Genomic DNA, 22400 nt, shown 5'->3' on the forward strand with positions numbered 1-22400 from the left:
TCATGACCATTTAATTAAATGTCTATAAAATGTAACATTCTTCCACCTTCCCAATTCCAACTTGGCTTTGCTGGAGTTGTTGAGCACACATTATATTTGATGTGGAATGTGGGTTCATTTTAATATGTCTGTGATGATGGAAGGCAGGGTGTAGCCTTGGAAAGCAAGAGGACCCAGCCTAGGTCTTAAAATAGTCCTGCCCACCCCTTGGGTTCTGTCTTCACTGCCATCCAGGAGATGCCAAGGGAGCTTCTCCCCAGTGAATGGAAGGGAAATTTGGGATGGGAGAGTGACAGTTGATGGTGACAGCGTGGGAATTCTTGGGTGCCTGCTGTGCTGGGCTCTCCTGGAGTCTTCATCCCAAACACCCCAAGGCAGGGCTGTCCCCCCCATCTCGCAGATGAAGAAACTGAGCCTCACGGGGGTGGAGTTCCTTGGCTCACGTCACTGTGGTAGGAAGAGCCAGAGCCGAGGTTTGAGGCCAGGGTGGCTGCCTGAGGAACCCATACCTGGTCGTCTTGCCCCACTTCTGGTTAGGGGAGAGAGGAGGGCCGGACAGAGAGGCAGGAGATCTCACTGATAACAAGCAGGCCCGGAGATAGAGGGATCGGCAGACAGGAAATTGAGGTGGCTCAGATTTGGAAGTCATCGGACCCGAGTCTCACAGCGAGTAAGTGCCACAGCTGGGTTTGGGGGGCCCCAGGATGCCCGGGGGAGGCAGAGGCAGGAGAGGGGAGTGGAGGGAAGGGAGACAGAAGTGAAGCCCCAGAGGAGCGCTAGGGGTTGGGGCCTTGCTGAGGGCTGACTCCCTTTCCCGGGCCTTGACTCCCACAGGCCCCGACCTGCCTCCCCCACCCTCTGGTCCTGCCCCTTTGGCTGGCAGCAGCCCCACCTGTGACGCCCCAGTTTCCCCCCTCCTTGGAATGGAGAAGGGAGGGCGGCCACGAGGAAGCCAGGGGCCCACCTGGGCTTGGGCTGTGGGGAGGGAGGAGGAGGGACAGGAGGAGAGACACAGAGCCTGGAGAACAAGGCGGAGGGAAAGAGAGAGAGAAGGAGGTGGAGGGAGGCAGAGACAGAGAGACACAAAGAAAGATAAAGAATTAAAGGAGTCCTTCAGAGAGAGACTGAGAGAGACACAGATAGAAAGACAGAAAGGCACAAGCACGGAGAGGCAAGGAGAAATATGGCCACAGAGTTACAGAAAGGAAGCAACCGCCAAAGATGAAGAGAGACAGACCCAGAAGGATGCAGGCGGAAGGAGAACCAGAGAGAAGAGGGGCTTGGAGAGGTGACAGAGGCAGGCGGGCAGGCGCACACACCCCACCCCCAGGGCAGTAAGGCAGGGCGAGGAGGCCCAGTCATCCGGGCCACCCGCACCTGCCTTCCACCTGATGCTCTGACCCAATCTGCCTCTGACCCAAACCACCGCAGCTGCCGCCGCCGCCACCCCCAGCTGGCACCCAGAGCCCTAGTCCCAGAGCCTGTGAGTCGGGGAGGGAAGGGAAGACCCTCTTGCAGGGGCCTGCGCTCCCACAGCGGGCCAGGCCTCCTCTGCCTCCGCGCCATTTCTCCCTCTGTTCTGTCCTTCCTGGCTTGGGCGGGTGCTCTCTGCTTCTCTGTCTCTCCTACTGGCTGCCCTGCCCCCAACTTCAGTGACCTCCGATCCCTGCTTTGATAGCTGAATCCAGCCCTCCACCCCACCCCCCTGCAGGCCAGGGCAGCTAAGGGCACTGGCTCTTCCCCGGACCAGCCCCACCCAGTTCCATCTGTCTGTCCTTCAAAGGGGCAGGGATTCAGAAGGACAGGGCCGGAGCACTGTCCTTAGTAGGCTGAGCCCCCTACTGCACACCCTGGCAGCTCTCAAAGGGCCTATAGCACCCCGGGGTGGATGCGGAATGGCCCTGGGGTGTGCTGGCTAGGTCTCAGGTGGGCAAGAAGGAAAACATTCTCCCAGATGCATCTCACAGGTACCATGGCTGACTTAAAACAGGGCCAGCCAAACCCTTGCCCCAGCTAAAGACCCTCCCAGCATCAGCCACATCCTTCACGGCTACGGCTACAGAGAAGCTTTTAGCTGAGATCGGCCCCTCCAAGGCCACCTTGATACCAGATTTTTTTTTTTTAAAGCTTTGGAGGCTGGGACATGGTGAGAACTTGGGCATTCCTCCAACCCTGTTGTTTGTCCCTGGGGAGAGCCAGAGCAGGCAGGGGAGGGAGGAGAGGGCATGAGCCAGTCCCTCCCCAGTCTCCCCATAAAGTGATTGGGCCCCTTGTTCCTTCTTGTTCCCAGAAGAACGTGGGGCCTGCCCTTCCCCTCTCCAGGTCATGATGATTCTTCAGTTAATCATGCTTGCTCTGGTGACAGGTATGATGGGGGATGCGGGAGGGCAAAGGCCTCCCTCTCTGGTCTCTAGGGTCCCTCAACCCTCTATGTCTGGATGGTGACGGAGCCAATGCTGAAGATACAGAATAACCCACCAGGCATCCAAATGGGTATAGGAGCCATAGTAAGGTCCTGAATGCCCCTCGCTGGGCCAAGCATAATCCCTTTAGATGCTAGAATGGGGAGAGGTCAAGGAGGGTCTCAAGGGAGGGGCTGGGGCAACTGTTGTGTGGCAGAAGACAGCACAGAACAGTAGTTATTGACCAACCAGCAGCGAAGGATTTCAGGCATTTAATACCTGGTCCATCCAGACGATGCATTTCAGCGGGACACCAGGCTGGGACCCAGGCCACCCACCCCTTCTCTGTTCTCCCCACCCCCACTTCTGGGAGTTGTCTCATGCCTGAGCCCCCTCTTTTGCCCTCACTCCCCTCCAGGGCATGTAGGGGGAGAGACCAGGATCATCAAGGGGTACGAATGCTCTCCTCATTCCCAGCCCTGGCAGGTGGCTCTGTTCCAGAAGACACGGCTGCTCTGTGGGGCAACTCTCATCGCTCCCAAATGGCTCCTCACAGCAGCTCACTGCCGCAAGCCGTGGGTGCGGGGGCTGGGGCGGGCCGGCAGGGGGCTGGAGATGGAGAGATGGATGGAGAGGGGTTTGGGGATGGGGAGGACGTGGTGGGGTCCAAGATGGACATGGATGATGGACACTGAGCCGGGATGGAAGGACGGAAGGCATCGGACCTGGGATGGTGCTGGGAGGGGGGTTGGGTGCTGGGATGGGGATATGGTTGGGAAGGAGGCTTCCGTGGGAAGTGGGAATGAATGAGGTCAGAAGGGGAGATATGTTGCTTTGTTCTCTCAGGTGCTCTCATCCCTTCCCTCTCCGCCATGTCTCTCCCCTCCTCCCCTCTCCTGCCTCTCCCCTGCCTTCCATCTCTGACCGCCATCTCTCCCACCTCAGCCGATATGTAGTTCATCTGGGGGAACACAATCTCCAGCGGCGGGATGGCTGTGAGCAGACCCGAACGGCCACCGAGTCCTTCCCCCACCCAGACTTCAACAACAGCCTCCCCAACAAAGACCACCGCAATGACATCATGCTGGTGAAGATGGCAACCGCAGCCTTCATCACTGGGGCCGTGCGACCGCTCACCCTGTCGTCGCGCTGTGTCACTGCAGGCACCCGCTGCCTCATTTCTGGCTGGGGCACCACGTCCAGCCCCCAGTGTAGGGGCTCCGGAGGGGGACATGGAGGGGAGGGATGGGTGATCCTGATTGTGGAAGGACAGAGGGAACCAGAGGAGCCTTCAGAGGGGAGATTCCCAGAGTACAAGAGTACGAGAGGGGGCTTCCTGGGGGTGTCAGTGGAGGGATAAGTCAAAAAGAAGAGGGAAAGCGTAAGAGCCAGGTAGGGTAGAGACTAAAGTCTTAGCCTGGGGGTCAGACAGACATGATGTGCCATACATGTGCTCACTGTAGGACCTCAGGCACGTGGCTTTGCATCTGAACCCTGGTTTTCTTCTCTGTAAAATGAGGATGATCTCACCCACCTACCAGGGCTGGATCAGAGATAGTGTATATAGAACGACTGCCATAATACATTTACTCGCTAGCATTACCCGTGCTGTTGCTAGGAGCACAGAGATGAGTTGGGTGTGAGCAAGAAGGACGGGGACTGGCTGTAGTGTGTGGGCAGAGCAGGCACTGCAGCGTGGGGAACGGGGCCAGGGTCCCTCATTTTCCACATCCGTTCATGCCGTTTCCACAGTGCACTTGCCCCATACGTTACGATGCGCCAACATCACCATCATTAAGCACGAGGAGTGTGAGAAGGCCTACCCCGGCAACATTACAGACACCATGGTGTGTGCCAGTGTTCGGGAAGAGGGCAAGGACTCCTGCCAGGTCAGGGGACAGGGCCTGGGTCTCCAGCCGCATCCCCATTCCTGTCTCCTACCTCAAACATCTCTTCATCTGCAGCCACAACCTCATTCCCAACCCTGACCCTGTCTCACCCTGCCACCCCAACCCCATGTCCACCCCTAGTTCCCATTCCTAACCTCCACGGGATCCCCAGCTCCATCCCCATTCCCACCCTTATTTCTAGCCCCAACATCCCCCAATCAACCCTAACCCCATCTTTATTGCCACCCATACTTCAGCCTCATCCCCCAGCATCTCGTGAACCCCATCCTCAATCTCCACCCCACTCCTAACACCATCCCTACAACATCCCAGCAACCCCTCCTCCCTACCACAATGCCCAACCCTGTCCCCCTCCCATGGCCAAGCCACTTTTCTGACCGGTTGTCTCTCTCTCCATACCTAGGGTGACTCTGGGGGACCTCTGGTGTGTGATGGGTCTCTTCAAGGCATTATCTCCTGGGGCCAGGATCCGTGTGCTGTCACCAGAAAGCCTGGTGTCTATACAAAGGTCTGCAAATATGTAGACTGGATCCGGAAGACTATGGATAATAACTAGCCAGGACCAGCCCAACACCCCCAATCTCTACTTGGTGTTGTGACTCTTACTCATTCTGTTAATAGTCAAGCCTGAGCGAGGATGCTTTTATGTATTTTCTTTTCAGCCTCCTGAACAATGAGAGAGTCTGTAGCTTAATAATCTGCTTGGGGTTTGGAATCAGTGAGGCCTGGGTTCAAATCTTGTCTTGTATTAATTTGTGATTCTGGAAGAGATAAAAGTTGTTTCGTTCACTGTTGTATCCTTGAGCCCCAAAGACAGCTTCTGGCACGCACCAAGGTTTCAATAAATACTTGCTGAACAAACGAATCTTTGGAGTGCTTTATATGCCAGACCCTGATCTAAGGGCTTTTAAACATATCAACTAACTTAATCTTCACAAGATTCAGTGCCATTATTATGCCCATTTTGCAGATGAGGAAACTGAACACAGAGAAACTAGCCACTTGCTCAGTCACACAGCCAGTAAGGAGAAAAGCAAGGAATCTAAAGCAATGTCTCCTTTTTTCATTCTTTTCTTTTCTTTCTTTCTTCCTTTTCTTTTTTCTTTTTATTTTTTTAAAGATTTTATTTACTTATTTGACAGAGAGAGATCACAAGTAGGCAGAGCAGCAGGGAGAGAGAGAGGGGGAAGCAGGCTCCCTGTTGAGCAGAGAGCCGGATGTGGGGCTTGATCCTTGGACCCTGGGATCATGACCTGAGCCAAAGGCAGAGGCTTAACCCACTGAGCCACACAGGCACCCCAACTTTTTTCTTTTTTTTAAAGCAAAATGATTTCTTAACTACCAAGCTAAACTGCCTTGACTGAGGCTCAGTTTTCTTATCTGTAAAATTGTGCACTTAAAGGAATGATAGCACAGTAGGTAAGTCAGCCTGCCCATAATTAAGAAAAGGAGCTCCCAACTGTTTTTCTTTCCAACCTCCAGGCGAGGTAATTTCCCCAGACTTGTGCTGGTCTGTAGGACAGCCACTAACCACGTGGGGCCTTCTAAATTAAAATAACCTAAAATGAGAAAAGGAGTTCTTTGGTCACGCTCGCCACATATCAGATGCTCTGTAGCCACATCTGACTGCTGTACTGAATAGCTCATAGAGGGCACTTGCCCTGTTGTAGAGAGTTCACCTGGATAGCACAGAGCTGGACAACCTCTGCAGTTAACTCAGTTCCCACTGGAGAAGATGCCCCACAACTAGTCCAGAGCTCAGGATCTTTTTTTGACGCCCTGCTCGCCTTTCAGGGAAGGTTGCTGCCATGAGGAGTAAGAGCCCGGAGCTGGAACTGGGGCCTCCTGGTTGTTAGGTAGACTTGCTGTGTGACCTTCTGTGAGTCACTGCCTTCTCTGAGCCTCAGTTCCTCACCTGAAAGGAGGGAGTTGGTCCAGGTGATACTGACGCACCTCTGTGGCCTTGGCCTCCTGTGATTCACGGGCCCGTGTGTCATATGAAGGCACACTGATGGCAGGAAGGATCTGATGGGACCACACTTGGGTGTGATCTGCTGCCCTCCCCCCCTCAACCCGCCCCCTGCAGGAGAAGGAAGAGGGGTGCTAGTCACTGGGACCCACAGTGAGCCCACTGCTCAGGGCTCAGCACAGAGCTCCACACCGGCTCTGGGGCTCTGCCTCCCTCTCTGCTCCCCTTCCATCTCTGTGATTTCTTCCTCTCCTCTTCCTCCTCCTCCTCCTTCTTCTTCTTTTTAAAGATTTTATTTATTTATTTGACAGACAGAGATCACAAGTAGGCAGAGAGGCAGGCAGAGAGAGAGAGGAGGAAGCAGACTCCCCACTGAACAGAAAGTTCGATGTGGGGCTCGATCCCAGAGGGGCTTGATCCCAGCCTAGGATCATGACCTGAGCCGAAGGCAGAGGTTTTAACCCACTGAGCTCCCCAGGTGCCCCTATGTGATTTCTTCTTTTCCTTGTCTCTGTGTGTCTCAGTCTTTAAGTCTTCTATCCTATCCTTCCATCTGTCTTATCTCTGGCCTCCCTCTCTCCTAGCGGGCATTCTGCTTTTCTCAGTCATTAGGTAGGCATTTCCTTGTTTATTTTCCTCTCTCTTGGTGGTAATCACCTCTCTCCAATGCTATCTCTGAGACCCTGAGGCTACCCAGGGACAAGGCATCCTCTCTCCCCACCTGAGAAGGCATTTTGGAACAGGAGACCTGGGGAATCCCCATGCGGTCTAGCTCCAAAAAGGGTGTTTGGGGCTCTAGAAGAAGCCTGTATTCCCGGGGCCCCTCCCAGAGCAGGAATCTGGGGCCCAGGTTGGGTGCCAGTCCCACCCATGGTATAATTAGGGAGAGGGAAAGGAGGGAGTGAATCCCTGGGGGGAGGGTGGGGAAATTTCCGGGCTCTTTGAGGTTAAAAGGGAAGGCCAGGCCAGGGGTCCCAGGCCACAGGATTTCAGCAGCCCACTCGGCAGGGCAGAGCCACTTCTGAGTCTCCTCCTTCCTTCCCAGCATCGACTCCCAGGTGAGGTGGGATGCACCTCACCTTAGTAGGGGCGTGTTGTGAGAGCATGGGTGGGGACCTTCGGGTCGCGGGCAGCCCTGGTTGAGCCTCAGTTTCCCTATCTATGGCATGCGCCTCTGAACCTCGGACCCCCGTCCACCTGTGAAGGAGGGCGAACCCCAAAGGCTGCTGGGCAGACAGTCCGGGAAAGCTCGGGCTGGGACCTCGCTCCCCCTTCGGTCATAGGGAGGTCAGGAGGACGCCACAAGAGGCGTCATTAGGGTAATTGTGCCCGTATTGGGTGTTCCGGGCCCCAATCGCCTGTCGGTCGGTCCGCCCCTGAGGTTGTGGGCCGACGTTTTCAGCGGGTCCGTGCGGGCTGGCTTGGCCCAGGTCGGGCAGATGGGCGAGGTGGGGTGGGCGTGGGGGTGTCTCTGACGCGGTATCTGTTTTAATTCGTCCTGGCCCCCCAGTCTCAGTCCTGGCCATGGGACTCCCGCACGGCCACCTGTGCACCGCCTCTAGCGCCCGGGCCCTGTCGAGGCTGCTGCTGCCGCTGCTCGTGACGCAACTGTGGGGTGAGGCGGGGAACAGGGCTTGGCGGAGGTCCCCGGGAGAGTGTGCTCTCATCACCAGCCCCCGCGCACCGCGCCTCCTCTGGGGACCCCAGCACCCACCCGCGGATCCAGAGGAGGCTCGGGCCTAATTCCGCCCTGCCCCTCTCCGAGCTCCTCACCAGGGGATCCCGACCCCAGCACTCAGCCTGGATCCCGACTCCTTTCTCCCAGCGGCTTACTTTCCCAGCCCCTTACTAACCCCCGCCCCTCTCTCAGTCCCATTCTGTCCCCGCCCCTTCTTACTCCTCCCGTTTCTCTCCAGTCTTGCCCTACTGCTCTGCCCTCGCCCCTCTCTCTCTCCACCTGCTGCGCACATCCCGCCCCTGCTCCGCAAGCTCCGTCGCGTTCTGTCGTCGCCCCCTGGTGGCCCCGTCGCGTTCCATTCCCGCTCTGCTCCGGGCGCTGCCCTCTGTCCCTGTCCCTGTCCCTCCAGACCCACCCAGTTCGCTCTCCTAGCCCTAGTCCGCTCTAATCCTGCCTCCTTCCCCTTTCCCGCTGTTCTTCTCCTGCCACTTCCATTCGGTTCCCTCAGGACCCCCAATTTGCAAGCCCCCAGCTTCCTTGGTTTTGGCTGCGGGGCCCCCCAGCTCCGGCCCTAAACCCAGCCCTTGTCCTGCTCTGATCTCCACCCCTTTTCTTTCTCCAGCCGCGGAGGCGGTGCTGCTCCCCAGAAACGACACCGGCGTGGACCTTGTGGCCTCCGGCGCTCCTTGCGCACGCGGTTCGCAGCCCTGGCAGGTCTCCCTCTTCAGTGGCCTCTCGTTCCACTGCGCGGGCGTCCTGGTGGACAAGAGTTGGGTGCTCACAGCCGCGCACTGCCGGAACAACAAGTAAGGGGAGATCCTCGGGGCAGCCACTGAGGGGCTGTGGAGCAGGTCCCTGGGAGGAGGCGGGAAGGGCTGGGGCACTTGAGTCCATGTGCGAGTCAGTGCTGGAGGACTTCCCGTAGGAGGAGAGGTGGGGTAGCGCTGTGGCCGCCAGGGGGCGGTGTGGTCCTTCTGAGCGTTTCTGGGCCTTCGGCCACCCCTGTCTTGCTGAAACTCCTTGGGTTCTGTTGAAGTGTAGATAGTTGTACGCCACAGACAGAAGTCAGGATCTGGTGTGGTTAGTAATTTCCAACTAAGGAAATTGTTCACCTTATGAGCTGCCACTGATGGAGGAAGGAAGAGAGGCTTACCCCAGCACTCAATTCTTGCGGAGCTCAGAGACCCAAATGCCTAATCATTCTCTGTTTCCCAAGAATTCAAGCCTCCAGCTCCACCCCCACCCCCCACCTCCTCCCTCAGACCCAGGAGTCCTCACCCTCAAACCCCTCCTCCCTTGGACCCCAGAGTCCAGACTCCTACCCTGCTACTAGTACCCTCCTTCCCAGGGACTCAGAGTCTGGTCCCAGTCCCTAACGAGGCTTTGCCCTCATATATCTCTTCCCTCCCTAGTCCTCTATGGGCTCGCATTGGGGACGACCACCTGCTCCTCCTCCAGGGCGAGCAGCTCCGCCGGACCACTCGCCACGTCATCCACCCCAAGTTCCACCAGGTCTCAGGCCCCATCCTGCCGAGGCGGACAGACGAGCATGACCTCATGCTGCTGAAGCTGGCCAGGCCCGCTGTGCTGGGGCCTCGCATCCAGACCCTGCGCCTGCCCTACCGCTGTGCCCAGCCCGGAGACGAGTGCCAGGTCGCTGGCTGGGGTACCACGGCTACCCGAAGAGGCAAGAGCGGGGGTCCCTGAGGCCTGTATCCCGGGGAATACCTTGAGGGCCAGGACGATGGGTCTGAGGGAGGAGGGGGTTGGGGGCGTGGACTCCTGGGTCCTGGAGGATTAAGGGCTGGCTGCCGGCTTACCTACTGTTTCCTCCCATCAGTGAAGTACAACAAGGGCCTGAGTTGCTCCAGGGTCACTGTCCTGAGCTCTAAAGAGTGCGAGGTCTTCTACCCTGGTGTTGTCACCAACAACATGATGTGTGCAGGACTGGACCAGGGTCAGGACCCCTGCCAGGTAGGGACTGGCTGGGGCGGGTCTCTGATGCATGGGAGCTAGGATAGGGAAGTTATGAGAAATCAGAAGGCCCCATCGCTGTCCCCAACCCCAGCCCAGAGTCATCCCTGTGTCCAACACTATCCCACCCCTACCCCAACTTCATTCCCATCTCTGACTCTATCTGCTCCGCTCACCTGTTTGTGCCTGGCCCTACCCACTTCCCACCCCATCCTCAACTGCATTTCCACCTTCTGGCTATTCCTAAACCCCGACCCCATCCCTACCTCTCCATCTGTCTTCATCCCCTCACCTGCCACAAGCTGTGATCCCAGCAGCAATGCGTTTACATTCTCATCCCCTGTCCGATATCCATGGCCACCAGTCCAGCCCCATCCCAACCCAGCTCATACTTAATTCCAACCCCACCCCAAGCTCATCTTTACCCAAACGTAACTCCAACCCTGCCCAAACCCCTTCCTTCCCTATCACTATCCCAGACCCTCAAGTGACAGCCCTTGAATCGCTGTATTTATTGGATCTCTCCCCCCACCCCCCAGAGTGACTCCGGTGGCCCTCTGGTCTGTGACCAGACCCTGCAGGGCATCCTTTCATGGGGTGTTTACCCCTGCGGCTCAGCTCAGCATCCAGCGGTCTACACCCAGATCTGCAAATACAGCTCCTGGATAGAGAAAACCATACACTCCAACTGACCCAGAGGCCCTGCCACTCCACCAGCTGCCGTCTTGCTCCTTCCTTCATAGTTGCGGGGGCTGAATTCTCCCCCTGTTCTGTTCGAACCTCCACTGCCCAACACCTGCTAACATCTCTCCTCATCTTCCCCTGCCTACTGCTGCTCTTTCCACACTTTGAAGCCAAAGTGTCAATAGAGGTGGTCAAGTTTAATTCAAGAGAAGCAAGGAAGCTGGTGGTCACCCAGCATCTGAGAGAAGTTGTCACTCACTCAGCTTGCCTCCCTCTGCTAATCCCTGCTGTGTGACCTCGGGCAAGCAGAGTAACCTGTCTGGGCCTCTGTTTCTTCATCTGGAAGATGGGGACAATGGAGTGCCTGCCTCGGAGTCATTGTGAAGAGACGATCATACAACATGACCATACAACACGAGTGCATAGGTTGCTATGGTAACTGTTAGTAAAGCATTAACATAGGGGGTGGCAAGCCCTGACTGAATGTTCCCTGTTGTCATGATCTGTGAGCAGGTCCTGGTGAGGATGAACGTATGTAACTTCGTGTCCTGGGGAGAAAAGCACAGAAGTAGCACCCCCGTCCCAAGACCCCAAGCCCCATCCTCCACATCCCCATCCCTCAGGGCTGATGGGAGAATCACACTCCCCACCCTCCCCTCAAGGTCTATGAGGGGACCTTAACCACTTAACCTTAACCACTTCCTTCCTCCCTCCCACTGTTCCCCACGTCTGGGTCCACCCAGCACCAGTTCCTCCTGTCCCAGCAGGAGCTGGGCCACCTCTGAGTCATCTAATCCCTTCACTGCCTTCCTGGGGCCACTAGAACCCAAGGGACCTCACCACAGATCCACCTCAGCCTCCAAGACCAGAGGAACCCGCCCCGCCTTAGTTGCTAAGTTCAAGGAAAGAAGTCCTCTGAGATTTAGGGGAAGTTTTTTGTTGAGATCCCTCTCCATTCTCTCACCAATCACAAGCCCCAGTCCCAGCTCCACCATATCCCCATTCTCCTCTGAGCCCCTCACAACCCCCAGTCCACCGCCATCCCCCCCCCATCCCAAATTGGCTTGGAAATTTCGCCCTGGAAATATGGAAGGAGAAGGGTTCTTTACCTTTCGCAGAAAGTGTCTCCATGTAAATATTCCTACGCTGGGGGTGTATTCTACACAGAATCCAGGCAGAGCTAACCAATGTTTGGGAACCTCCACTTAGCCTGGACTCTGGAGACGTAACATCAGCTGAACATATGCACAACAGAGATGTTCCACTTCTGAGCACCTATTATATGGCAGGGGGGGATGCTGGGCACTGAGAACATAGTGGTGACCACCACCACGAGGTCTTTGCCCCTACAGAGCCCACGGAAGACTGGCACATAGTCTCCAGCTCCCTTCCTCTGCCCCCATTAGCACACCCAGGAAACGCCAATCAGACGTATCAGCTAGGTTTGTCATGCAACACTCGAAGAGGTGGGAACTGGGTTCATTTTTAAAGGCACATCACCCATCCCTTTAATCATCATACTACAGGTGTTTACTGAGCTGTGTCCTACTCTAGGTCCTGGAGATGAATCAGTTCAAGTTCTACCCTCAAGGAGCTGCTAGTCAGGTCAGGGAGACAGGCAAGGCTTCCATTCTTGTCATTCAGGTTTCTACGCAAATGTCACCTCCTCAGGCCTTCCAGGATTGCCCTGGCTAAAGGGGTCCCCTGCGTCACCAGGAAAACAGTCCATTGCTGGGCTTATTTCTTTTGCAGCACTTGTTAGAACTGGAATGACCTCGTTTGTGTGTTCACTGCATAATGGTTTGCCACCTGTCTCTCCCGACTCAGTCCATGAAAGCAGGGACACTGATTTATTCACTAGTGATTTTTCTTTTTTTAAAAAATTATTTAAATCATTTACTTGTCAGAGAGAGAGAGAGAGAGAGAGCACAAGCAGGGGGAGCGGCAGACAGAGGAAGAAGCAGGCTCCGCCAAGCAAGGAGCCAGACATGGGGCTCAATCCCAGGACCCTGAGATCACAACCCGAGCTGAAGGCAGAAGCTTAACTGACGGAGCCACCCAGGCGCCCCACTAGTGATTGTTCTTTAAGTACCTGGTACAGTGCCTGGCACACGGAAGCAACTCAATGCATCGATGGATTAACAACACAAATTGATCATTGCTAGAAGGAGGCATGGGGTGCCCTAAGGAGAGGCCATGGACTCTTTCTGAAGGACTCAGGGAAGACTTCTCAGATCAGGGGACATTTGCATGGGGTTTAAAAGGATAAGTAGGAGTGTACTGGGTAGAGAAGGAAATGTATTTCTGTCACTTACTTTGTGACCTTGAGAAAATTACTGGAATGTTCTCTTGATCTCAGTTTTCCCCTCTGTGGAATAGGGTTGAAGAGTGAGAATTAAATGAGATAGTATACATGAAACCTGCCAGGTACAGAGTACGGTCAATAAATGTAGCTATTGGGGCACCTGGGTGGCTCAATGGGTTAAGCCTCTACCTTCCGCCCAGGTCATGATCTCAGGGTTCTGGGATCGAGCCCCGCATGGGGCTCTCTGCTCAGCAGGGAGCCTGCTTCCCCCTCTCTCTCTGCCTGCCTCTCTGCCTACTTGTGATCTTTCTTTCTGTCAATTAAAAAAATAAAATCTTTAAGAAAAAATAAATGTAGCTATCAAGGGTCACCTCGGTGGCTCAGTGGGTTGGGCATCGGACTCTTGGTCTCAGTTCAGGTCTTGCTCTCAGAGTCCTGAGTTTGAGCCCGGTGTTGGGCTCCATGCTGGATATGGAGCCTACTTTAAAAAAATAAATAAATAATTTTTTTAAAAAAGGTAGCTATGGAGATGTTATCAGAAGTGGTCAGTATGACACACAGTGTCTCTTCAGTTTCAGTCTCTACTTTCCATCCCTGTCCAGAGAGAGAACAAGACGCTGTATAACCACGAGTGATGTGTATTGTAATTGAGGCAGTGCAGGGCTCTAGAGGAGAGGGATAGACTTAACACATGTGTTGAATGCCGGCTATGTGCTGGGCGCTGTTGTAAGTACTGCATGTGGGTTAATTCACTTAATCACCCCCCCCAACCTGGTTACTATTACTTCTTAATATATAGGCCAACTGAGAGAGGTCCAGTGACTTGCCCAAAGTCACACACTTCGTAATGGCCAGCACTGAGATCTGGACCCAGGTGGTCCAGTTTCAGAGTCCATGCTCTAAACCAAGTGACACATTCCAGGGGAGCCCAGACCCAGAGTGATAATCAGGTTTACAGCAATAGAAAGTGGAGGAGCCTGTGAGTGTCCAGGGGAGGAAAAGATGCATTCTTCCTTGAGAAATCAGAAGAGACCTCCTGGAGGAGGGTGCATTTAGGTTGAATCTTGAAGGACGAGTAGGAGTGTACCAGGAAAAGAATATGGAGAAAGACATTCACTCATTTAATTAACATCTCCTGAGGCCTCCTGAGAGCTCAGCCCCAAATGGGTGATCTGGGGACATAGAGTTGAATCATATCTGGGCTTGGCCCTGCAGGTCTGCCTACCTGATGAGGAGGAGGGATGGGGAGAGAGGCAGGTGGGATGGACTGATGGGGACAGTGGAGGGGAGGAGATGAAAAAAAGAGGGCAATGTTCTCAGAACTTGGCCCAGATCTGGTGGTGTTAAGAAAAAAGGAAAGTGCTTAGTTCCAGGCAGGCTGGGCACGTGGGTCTTGCTGATAAGGTTATGAAGAAAGGCGTAGGGTAGTTTATGACAAGAGTGAGTCAATCCAGTTGGGACCATATTTCCTCAACCTTCTAGGAGAGGCCTTTTTCCTTGCAGGAAGGGGCCCAAATGCCCAGAACAGGGAGGGCTCTGTAGGGGGTGCACCCATGCGTGGCTTCTTGTGGTCTCTGGCTTGCTCAGTCTGTGTCTTTCCCTCTCTCTCCTTCCCTCACCCTGAATCCTTCTGTACCTCTGTCCTTCTCTCTTTTCTTAATTTGCTCTCTTTCCCTGTCTTGCCCAATACGGCCTGCCTTCCTACTGAGTCTCTGTTCTTTCTCCCAATCCTCACCTGCTTTTGTGTGGGTGGGGGGGGAAGGGGGTCCTCCTACGTATCCCTCCAGCCTGCCCCAGGCACTGGTCCTAGCTCACCACAGCTTCATTCAAGATAAATCTGCTTCCATTTCAGGACCCAGCCTTAGGGATCACCTTTCTCTCCCTCTTCCTTCCTTCCTTCCTTGTTTTTTTTTTTTTTAATTTTATTCATTTATTTGGCAGACAGAGATCACAAGCAGGCAGAGAGGTAGGCAGAGAGAGAGGGGGAAGCAGAGAGCCCGACGAGGGGCTCAATCCCAGGACCCTGAGATCATGACCTGAGCCGAAGGCAGAGGCTTAACCCACTGAGCCACCCAGGCACCCCTCTCTCCGTCTTCCTCTTCCAGACCCCAGAATATCCTGCATCCAGGTCCTGAATCCTGACATCATGGGAATGAGGGTTCCCCTCTCTGGAGATCTCAGGAAGACTCCACATCCCAGGGCTCCTCCCTCATTCAGCTCATCCCTGGCCCAGCAGGCCACCAGCTCATCTGGCTGGTGTGGGGGGGGGGGGATTCTCCTGCATTGCCTCCATTTCCAAGGCCCCCAGTCAAGGCCCCAGGGCTTCCCCCTTCTCCTGGGACGTTTCCCAACCCCGATTAATCACCAGGGCGGCCCCAGAGAGGAGGAAGGAGATGGCATGGCTTACCTTCAAGAAGCACGGCTGGCAGCCTGAACACATGCTCAAGACCCAGGCGCCCCAAGGTCATGAGGCTGGGATTCGTCTGTGCTCTGTTTTCTCTCCTGGCAGGTGAGGCTCCAGCCGTCCATCCTGCTGCCTCTCCATGGTCCCGGTACCCCCACCAGCCAGCTTGCCCTTGACCTGCCAGACTTCAGGTCCTTCCTGGTGAGGCATCTAGCAGGTCTCCCCCAGCCCTCTTACCATGCTTGTCATTGACCCCTTTGCCTCCACCCCACCCCAGGGCATGGCTGGGCAGACACCCGAGCCATCGGGGCTGAGGAATGCCGCCCCAACTCGCAGCCCTGGCAGGCCGGGCTCTTCTACCTCACCCACCTGTTCTGCGGGGCTTCCCTCATCAGTGACCGCTGGCTGCTCACAGCTGCCCACTGCCACAAGCCGTGAGTGACCAGGGCACCACTGGGGTGAGGGAGAGGGGCAGTGCTGAAGGTAAGGGAGGGGTGGGGGGGGCAAGGGGCCTTCAGTAGAGGAGGGAGGGAACTGTGGTTGGGAAGGATTTGGCCTTCATTTCTGTTTCCAAAAGTTCAACTCTTAGAATTAGAGTTGACCCTCCAAATTCCAGAGTCCCAAATAATCTGATTATTAGAGTCTAAAATTCAAAACTCTTAGAAACCTAGGCTCAGACCCAGAAAAATCCAGTCATGAACTCCTAAAATCTCAGATCTGTGAGATTCAACATCAGTTTCAGTGAATTCTGGGATTGAGACTCAGACTGGTCTTAGGAGTCTAGAGCAGGGCAGCTCTGTGGGTATATATCTCCAGCCACATAGTTAAGTTTAAATTTTCTTTTTTTTTTAAGATTTTATTTATTTATTTGAGACAGCAGAGTGATGGGGAGAGAGAGAATGTGTGTGTGCACGAGTTGGGGGAGGGCAGAGGTAGAAGCAGACTCCCAACCCAAGCAGGGAACCCTGGGCAATCCCAGGACCCTGGGATCATGACCTGAGCCAAAGGCAGACACTTAACCCAGTGAGCCACCCAGACGCCCCAAGTTTAAATTTTCTAATAGACATATTACAATAGTTTAAAAAAAAAGGATTAACATTAATTTTAATAATAGATTTAATTTGACACACTCAAACCATTATTTTATTTTCTTTTAATTTTTTAAATTTAAATCCAGTTAGCCAACATATAGTACATCATTCGTTTTTGATGTAATGTTCAATGATCATTGGTTGCATATAACGCCCAGTGCTCACCAGCTCATGTGCCCTCTTTAATGCCCATCACCCAGTTACCCCTCCCCCAACTCCCTCCCTCGTTTCCATAACCCTCAGTCTGTTTCCCAGAGTCAAGAGTCTGTCATGGTCAAACCATTATTTTAATATGCAATCCATTTTTAAATACTTATGAATGATATAGATCAGTCTTTTTGTTTACTACTACACTTCCGAAATCAGATGTGCATTTTACACATATGGCATGTCTCAGTTTGGACTCGTCACATGTCAAATACTCAATAGTTGTATGGGAGAGCACAACCCTAGAATCTTAGGCTCGGTATCCTAGCTAGGTCCGTTGAATATAGAAGCTCATGGTCCTAGAATTTTTGATTCACAGTATCCTAGAATACTGTCACTTGCAGAATTCTAGAATCTTGAATCAATAGAATTCTAGAAGTTTATATGCATAAATGTCTTGAATCTGGTGAATTAAACAAATCTTAGAATCTTAAATCTTAGAAAGCTATCATTCCAGATTCTTAAAATCCCTAAAATTTAAATTGAGAGAATTCTAGAGTCTCAAACTATTTGAACCCAGTTTCTTGAATTTCCAAAATCATAGAATTACAGAATTCTAGGGATAGTTGAGCGGCTCAGTTGATTGAGCATCTGCCTTTGGCTCAGGTCATGATTCTGGGGTCCTGGGATCGAGTCCCGTGTCAGGGTCCTTGCTAGACAGGGAGCCTGCTTCTCCCTCTGCCTGTCGCTCTCCCTCTCTCCCTCTCTCTCTCTGACAAATAAATGAATAAATAAAATCTTTAATAAATACATTTTTAAAAAGAACTATAGAATTCTAGATTGATGAAGTCCATTTTATAGTCCCAGAATACTAGAATTCCAGGCTCTTTAGGTCCTTGATTTCATTCAGATAATTTTAAAACCAGGCTTTTGACCTAGAGAAATCTAGAATGTTAGAATATTGGATTTATACCTGCCTCCTTAGTGCAGTAGGCAGCGCATCAGTCTCATAGAATGTTGGATTCATAACATTCTAGGACATAGAATTCTAGAATCGTGGATTCCTAGGGTGTTAGAATCTTAGAATCTACCTGATGCAGAAATCCTGAATTTCTATATTACCTCTGGAAAGGGGTAGCCCATCTTGCTGTGATGTTTTTCCCTCCAGGGATGAAGCCCAGAATGCTGTGTGGGAATTTCCCATCATGCATTGCTCCATGACAGGACCTCTTTCAGCTTAGGTCTGTACAGAAGGCTAGAATACTCAGATTTCAGCTCCAAAGACTAAGGAGAGAAGCAGAGATATAGAGGTAGAAAAGATTCAGGCTTGAGAACAAGTTGGGGAAGACTGTTTTCCAGATATGGAGCCCAGGCAATGAGGAGACAGAGATAGAAATAATGTCTCATACTCTTCAAATCCTGAATTCTTAGTCATAAGCCTGGTCCCTAAGGTCAGAGGTCAGAAGCTAAGGAATGGACATGCACATCCCCAGAGAGCCCCCAGCTGTCCAGGGCAGGGACCCAGAGCAGAACAAGTGGACTGAGAGCTTGAGTCGGGTCTCAGGAAGACATGCATTGAGGGTGAGGGATATGGCTGACAAGAAAAGCCTGAGGCCATGGATGACCCCAAACTTGGGGATTTTCCATTTCTCATCCCCCTCCATGCACACACAAACATACACACACACACACACAGAGCCACTCCCCACAGAAGCCACCAGACCTGTAGGGGTGGGGGGTGGGGCTGTTCTTGTGTGGTAGGTGGAGCCCCCATGTGCTTGCATCGTTCCAGGGGACCCAGGTCACCATCAAGGCTCCAGGTGGAGCAGGAAGGAAGGTGGTTTACTTAGTATGGGACTAGGAAGGGGTGTGAGCCTTTAGGAGAAAGCTACAAAGGTAGAGGCACACAAAGCATTGGAGTGAGAAGCTGAAGCCCAGAGAGGGTGTGTGCCTTGCTTAAAATCACACAGCACTCTGGGTCATACAGAAATGACAGGGCCCCAGAGAGAGCGTGTGGCTTGTGGAGCACCTATCACCCTGGTGGACACCCAGCTTGACCTCTGAGGCCTGTCCCAACAGGTATCTGTGGGTCCGCCTTGGGGAGCACCACCTCTGGCAATGGGAGGGTCCAGAGCAACTGTTCCGGGCCACGGACTTCTTCCCCCACCCTGGGTTCAACAAGGACCTCAGGGCTCACGACCACAGTGATGACATCATGCTGATCCGTCTGCCCAGGAAGGCACACCTGGGACCTGCTGTGCAACCCCTCAACCTCAGCCAGACCTGCGTCTCCCCAGGCACCCAGTGCCTCATCTCAGGCTGGGGGGCTGTGTCCAGTCCTAAGGGTACAGCCTTGCCCACAACTCAATCCCTTGTGGATCATGCTGAGGGTCTGAATCCCCCCTATTTCTCTGTCTCTGTCTTTTCATCTGATAGATAGATAGATGGATAGATAGATAGATAAGGAAAAAATCCAAGATGCTATAAGTTACAAGATGCATTATTTACAACCACTAAGAATAGGGGATACAGTTCCCGTGAATCCTTGTATGACTCCATTTGCTGGAAGACACGCCCTGATTTCAGAGATATTTAAATATGAAAATACAGACTTCATAGAATTGAAATGAGGCCTGAGTCTCTCAGAGTCACAAATTAGCCACCCATTAGCCTCACTGAGCCTCCCACATCAGTCCTGGCTTTCAAAATGCCTTGAAAAAATACTTTGAGTTTGAGAGATTTTACATAAAAGCCAAATTTCTGCAGTTACTGGGAAAATCCAAAGAGCTGACAATGCAAGACCCACATTCCCCAAACACGGACCATGGGGCAGAATCAGCGGAGGTTGCCGCCTTCAGACCAGATGTGGGTTTTCTGGGCCGCTACAGTGCCCCCTACTGGCTGCTGTGTCTGCCTGGTCCCCTTCACCCACTTTTTTTTTTTTTTTTAAGATTTTATTTATTTATTTGACAGACAGAGAGGGAGTGAGCACAAGCAGGGGAGCAGCAGGCAGAGGCAAAGGGAGAAGCTCTGCAGGGAGCCCGATGTGGGACTCCATCCTAGGACCCCGGGATCATGATCTGAGTCTAAGGGAGCCGTTTAACTGACTGAGCCACCTAGGTTCCCCCTCTCCACCCATTTCTATTTGCCTGTCAAGCCCACCTGAATCTGTGATCTGTGCCCCTGGATTATACACGTGGGTCTATGCCTATCTGTAACCATCTCTGTTTTCTATATGCTGTTTCTCCCTGTCTGTGTCTCCTATCTCTTAAGTCTTTATTTCTATCTCTGTCAATGACCATGAACGTCTCCTGTCTTTCTCACTGCCCTCTCCCTTGGCATCTCAGGGCCTGTTTCTTTCTCTTTTCTCTTTCTTCATGCTTCCTCTGGGAATCTCTTTCCCCTTAAGAGGTCTATCTGCTGCCATGGTCTCTATTTTTCTCTGTGCGTCATGTATGTATCTCTTCTTGGCTCTTGGCTCTCTGCATCTTTCTGTTTCCCTGTTTCTCTCTTTGGCTCTCCCCCTCTCCTCAACCATCTGTTTCTCTTTCACAGTATGATTCTCTCTGTCACTGTCTCTTGTTTCTATCTTTGAGAGTCTTCTGCTGCAACTCTGTGGGTCCCAGGGTCTGGGTGGAGGGACTGCTGAGTGTGATGGTCACAGCTGTTGATACTATGGGTGGATCTCTTTTGCTAACAGTGCAGTACCCACTGACGCTACAGTGTGCCAACATCAGCATCCTGGATCACAACCTCTGCCGTTGGGCATATCCCGGCCACATCTCGGACAGTATGCTCTGTGCCGGCCTCTGGGAGGGGGGCCGGGGCTCCTGCCAGGTGAGAGCTACTCTGGGAAGGAGCGGAATGGATATTCTGCCGGATTCCTGGGTCCTAGGGAATTACGGAGTTGGGGGCCCCCAGAATTCATGGATGAAAGCACGGAGGGACCCAGGACACTTGGGTTCTGGGAGAGGATGGGACTGGGGCCAGGATTCCTGGAGGCCTGGACTCCAGAATCTAAAGGAGAGGCCTGGGAATACAGACTTTAAGTCCTTCGGGGGAAGAGGGGACTAGGATCCCAGAGTGCTAAGTGTAGGGGTGAGGTGAGGGCTATGAGCTCATACTCCTGGGTCTGAGGCAGGAGGGACTAGTCGCCTAGATGCCTAGAGGCCAAGGTGTCGAGAGAGGAGGACACGGGGCCTCCTGAGAGGAAGTGGCCAGTGTAATATGAATACACCTGCTTAACAGTTTCTTTGCTCTTCTGCCGCTCACAGGGTGACTCTGGGGGCCCCCTGGTTTGCGACGGGACCCTGGCGGGTGTGGTATCTGGGGGTGCCGAGCCCTGCTCCAGACCCTGGCACCCCGCCGTGTACACCAGCGTGTGCCACTACGTGGACTGGATCCGAAAAACCATGGAGGACAACTGAGCCCTCATGCCTTGGGCGATCAAGAGAGGAGGGTGGGCTCAGGGTAGCTGGAAACAGCCGGACTCCGGCCGCAGAGGTCTCAGTGGCCCCGAGACGCCTCGGATCTTGAGGCTCCGAGCCCTCAGGGCCCACCGCGTCGGAAAGCAGCGGGGAGACACAACCGGCCCTGTAGCCCCGCCTCTGTGATGTCACCGGAGCGGGCATCAACCCCGTAGAGCAGCTTCACCTGTGGCTCCGCGCCAGCAGCACCTCCAGCAGACAGCTCCTCCCCTCGGAACTTTGCCCAATGAGACTTCCCCTCTGGGCCCCACCTCTTGTAACCCCGCCTCCTCCGTGGGAGAGCCCGCCCCCGTGACGTCAGGGGCGCTGTAGCTTCCCCTACAAGGCTCCGAGGCGTGGTCGGGCTCCGCCCCTTGTGCCCGCGCCCCTGGGCGTTTGAATCCTGGCGGGGACCCGACTGAGAGAAATTGAGGGAGGGTCTCAATTCATCCAGAGTCAATGGATGATTTTACAATAAACGCCGCGCCTTCCGTCTGCCTGCGTTGTGGGATGAAGGAAAAACAACGGGTGGGCGGCGGTGGGTAGACAGGGAACCGCCACCGTACTGCAACTCCCCCTTTACTCCTCGTAGGTCCTGCCTAAAGTCTGTCTCCATCAGCCTCTATTGCAGCAAGGCCGCTGGGTTCTGCTTGGGCTGGTCCCGTCGCCACCAGGGGAAGGGGAAACCAGGTCACGGTGCCTCCCAAACCTGCCTTCCCAGATCCCGAACTTCTCAGGGGGTAGCGGGCGGGGCCCGATCCGCCCTCAGAAGACTCACCTTTTTTCCACTTCCAGTTAGTGGCAGCAACCCCCTGCTCCCACAAAAGCTCAGGCTCCAAGTCACTCCTAAAAAGACTTAAGAATTTAGCCCCTAACCCCCTTCTTCCTCAGACCAAAAATTCAGGCCTATTCTCCCTCCACCCCAGACGCAAAAGTTCGGGTCCCAACCCCATTCACCGTCGGATTCAGGAGCCCAGAACCCCATTCCTTCCCGTCCCAGGTCCAGGAGTCCAGACCTAACCTCCCTTCCCTCGATTCAGGGCTCTGGACCCCCAGTTTCTCTTCCCCCAGCCCCCTCCTCCAGACCCAGAGTGCAGGTCCCCAGCCCCCCTCTTCTAAAGACCCAGGATTCCGGGTTCCAGCTCCCTACTCCCTCAGACCCAGGAGTTCAGACCCCCCAACCCCTACCTCCCCTGGACCCCAAATTCAGGTCCCCAGCCCCCTCTTCCCTCGGATCCAGCTGTCTGGGTCCCTGGCCCTTTCTGTTTCAAGCCCAGAAGTCACAGCACTGATGTCCTTCTTTCCCAAGCCTGAGGAGTTCCAGATCCTAGCCACCACCCCCCACCTCAATGTTTCCCTTTCAGCCCCTC

The 22400-nt window shown here is 53.8% G+C and overlaps 3 protein-coding genes across 4 annotated transcripts; all 3 read left to right on the forward strand.

The window, feature by feature from the left end:
* The first annotated feature begins 584 nt into the window (after positions 1-584).
* LOC111160639 (kallikrein-11) lies at positions 585-5177 on the forward strand. 2 transcript variants are annotated; one of them, XM_022523866.1, is made up of 7 exons: positions 585-670; positions 1432-1483; positions 2291-2365; positions 2821-2977; positions 3348-3613; positions 4155-4291; positions 4716-5177. In XM_022523866.1, the coding sequence occupies exons 3-7, from the start codon at positions 2326-2328 to the stop codon at positions 4866-4868; spliced, it is 753 nt and encodes a 250-aa protein (XP_022379574.1). In that variant the 5' UTR covers positions 585-670; positions 1432-1483; positions 2291-2325; the 3' UTR covers positions 4869-5177. The 2 variants fall into 2 exon arrangements, with proteins under 2 accessions (XP_022379574.1, XP_022379573.1); XM_022523865.1 differs by lacking the exons at positions 585-670; positions 1432-1483 and having other exon boundaries at positions 2326-2365; positions 2821-2981; positions 3277-3613.
* Positions 5178-7188: 2011 nt separating this feature from the next.
* Positions 7189-11694, forward strand: LOC111160638 (kallikrein related peptidase 10). The gene is made up of 6 exons (XM_022523864.1): positions 7189-7339; positions 7792-7896; positions 8582-8765; positions 9372-9646; positions 9800-9933; positions 10473-11694. Exons 2-6 carry the CDS (start codon positions 7806-7808, stop codon positions 10623-10625), a joined length of 837 nt encoding a protein of 278 aa, XP_022379572.1. The 5' UTR covers positions 7189-7339; positions 7792-7805; the 3' UTR covers positions 10626-11694.
* A 3694-nt stretch (positions 11695-15388) lies between these two features.
* Positions 15389-20991, forward strand: LOC111160643 (kallikrein-9). The gene is made up of 5 exons (XM_022523872.1): positions 15389-15431; positions 15604-15760; positions 18644-18909; positions 20265-20401; positions 20839-20991. The coding sequence occupies exons 1-5, from the start codon at positions 15389-15391 to the stop codon at positions 20989-20991; spliced, it is 756 nt and encodes a 251-aa protein (XP_022379580.1).
* The last annotated feature ends 1409 nt before the right edge of the window (positions 20992-22400 follow it).

This window comes from Enhydra lutris, unplaced genomic scaffold (genome assembly GCF_002288905.1).
Source record: "Enhydra lutris kenyoni isolate GAN:26980312 unplaced genomic scaffold, ASM228890v2 scaffoldscaffold77, whole genome shotgun sequence".
In the NCBI taxonomy this organism is placed as follows: Eukaryota; Metazoa; Chordata; class Mammalia; order Carnivora; family Mustelidae; genus Enhydra; species Enhydra lutris.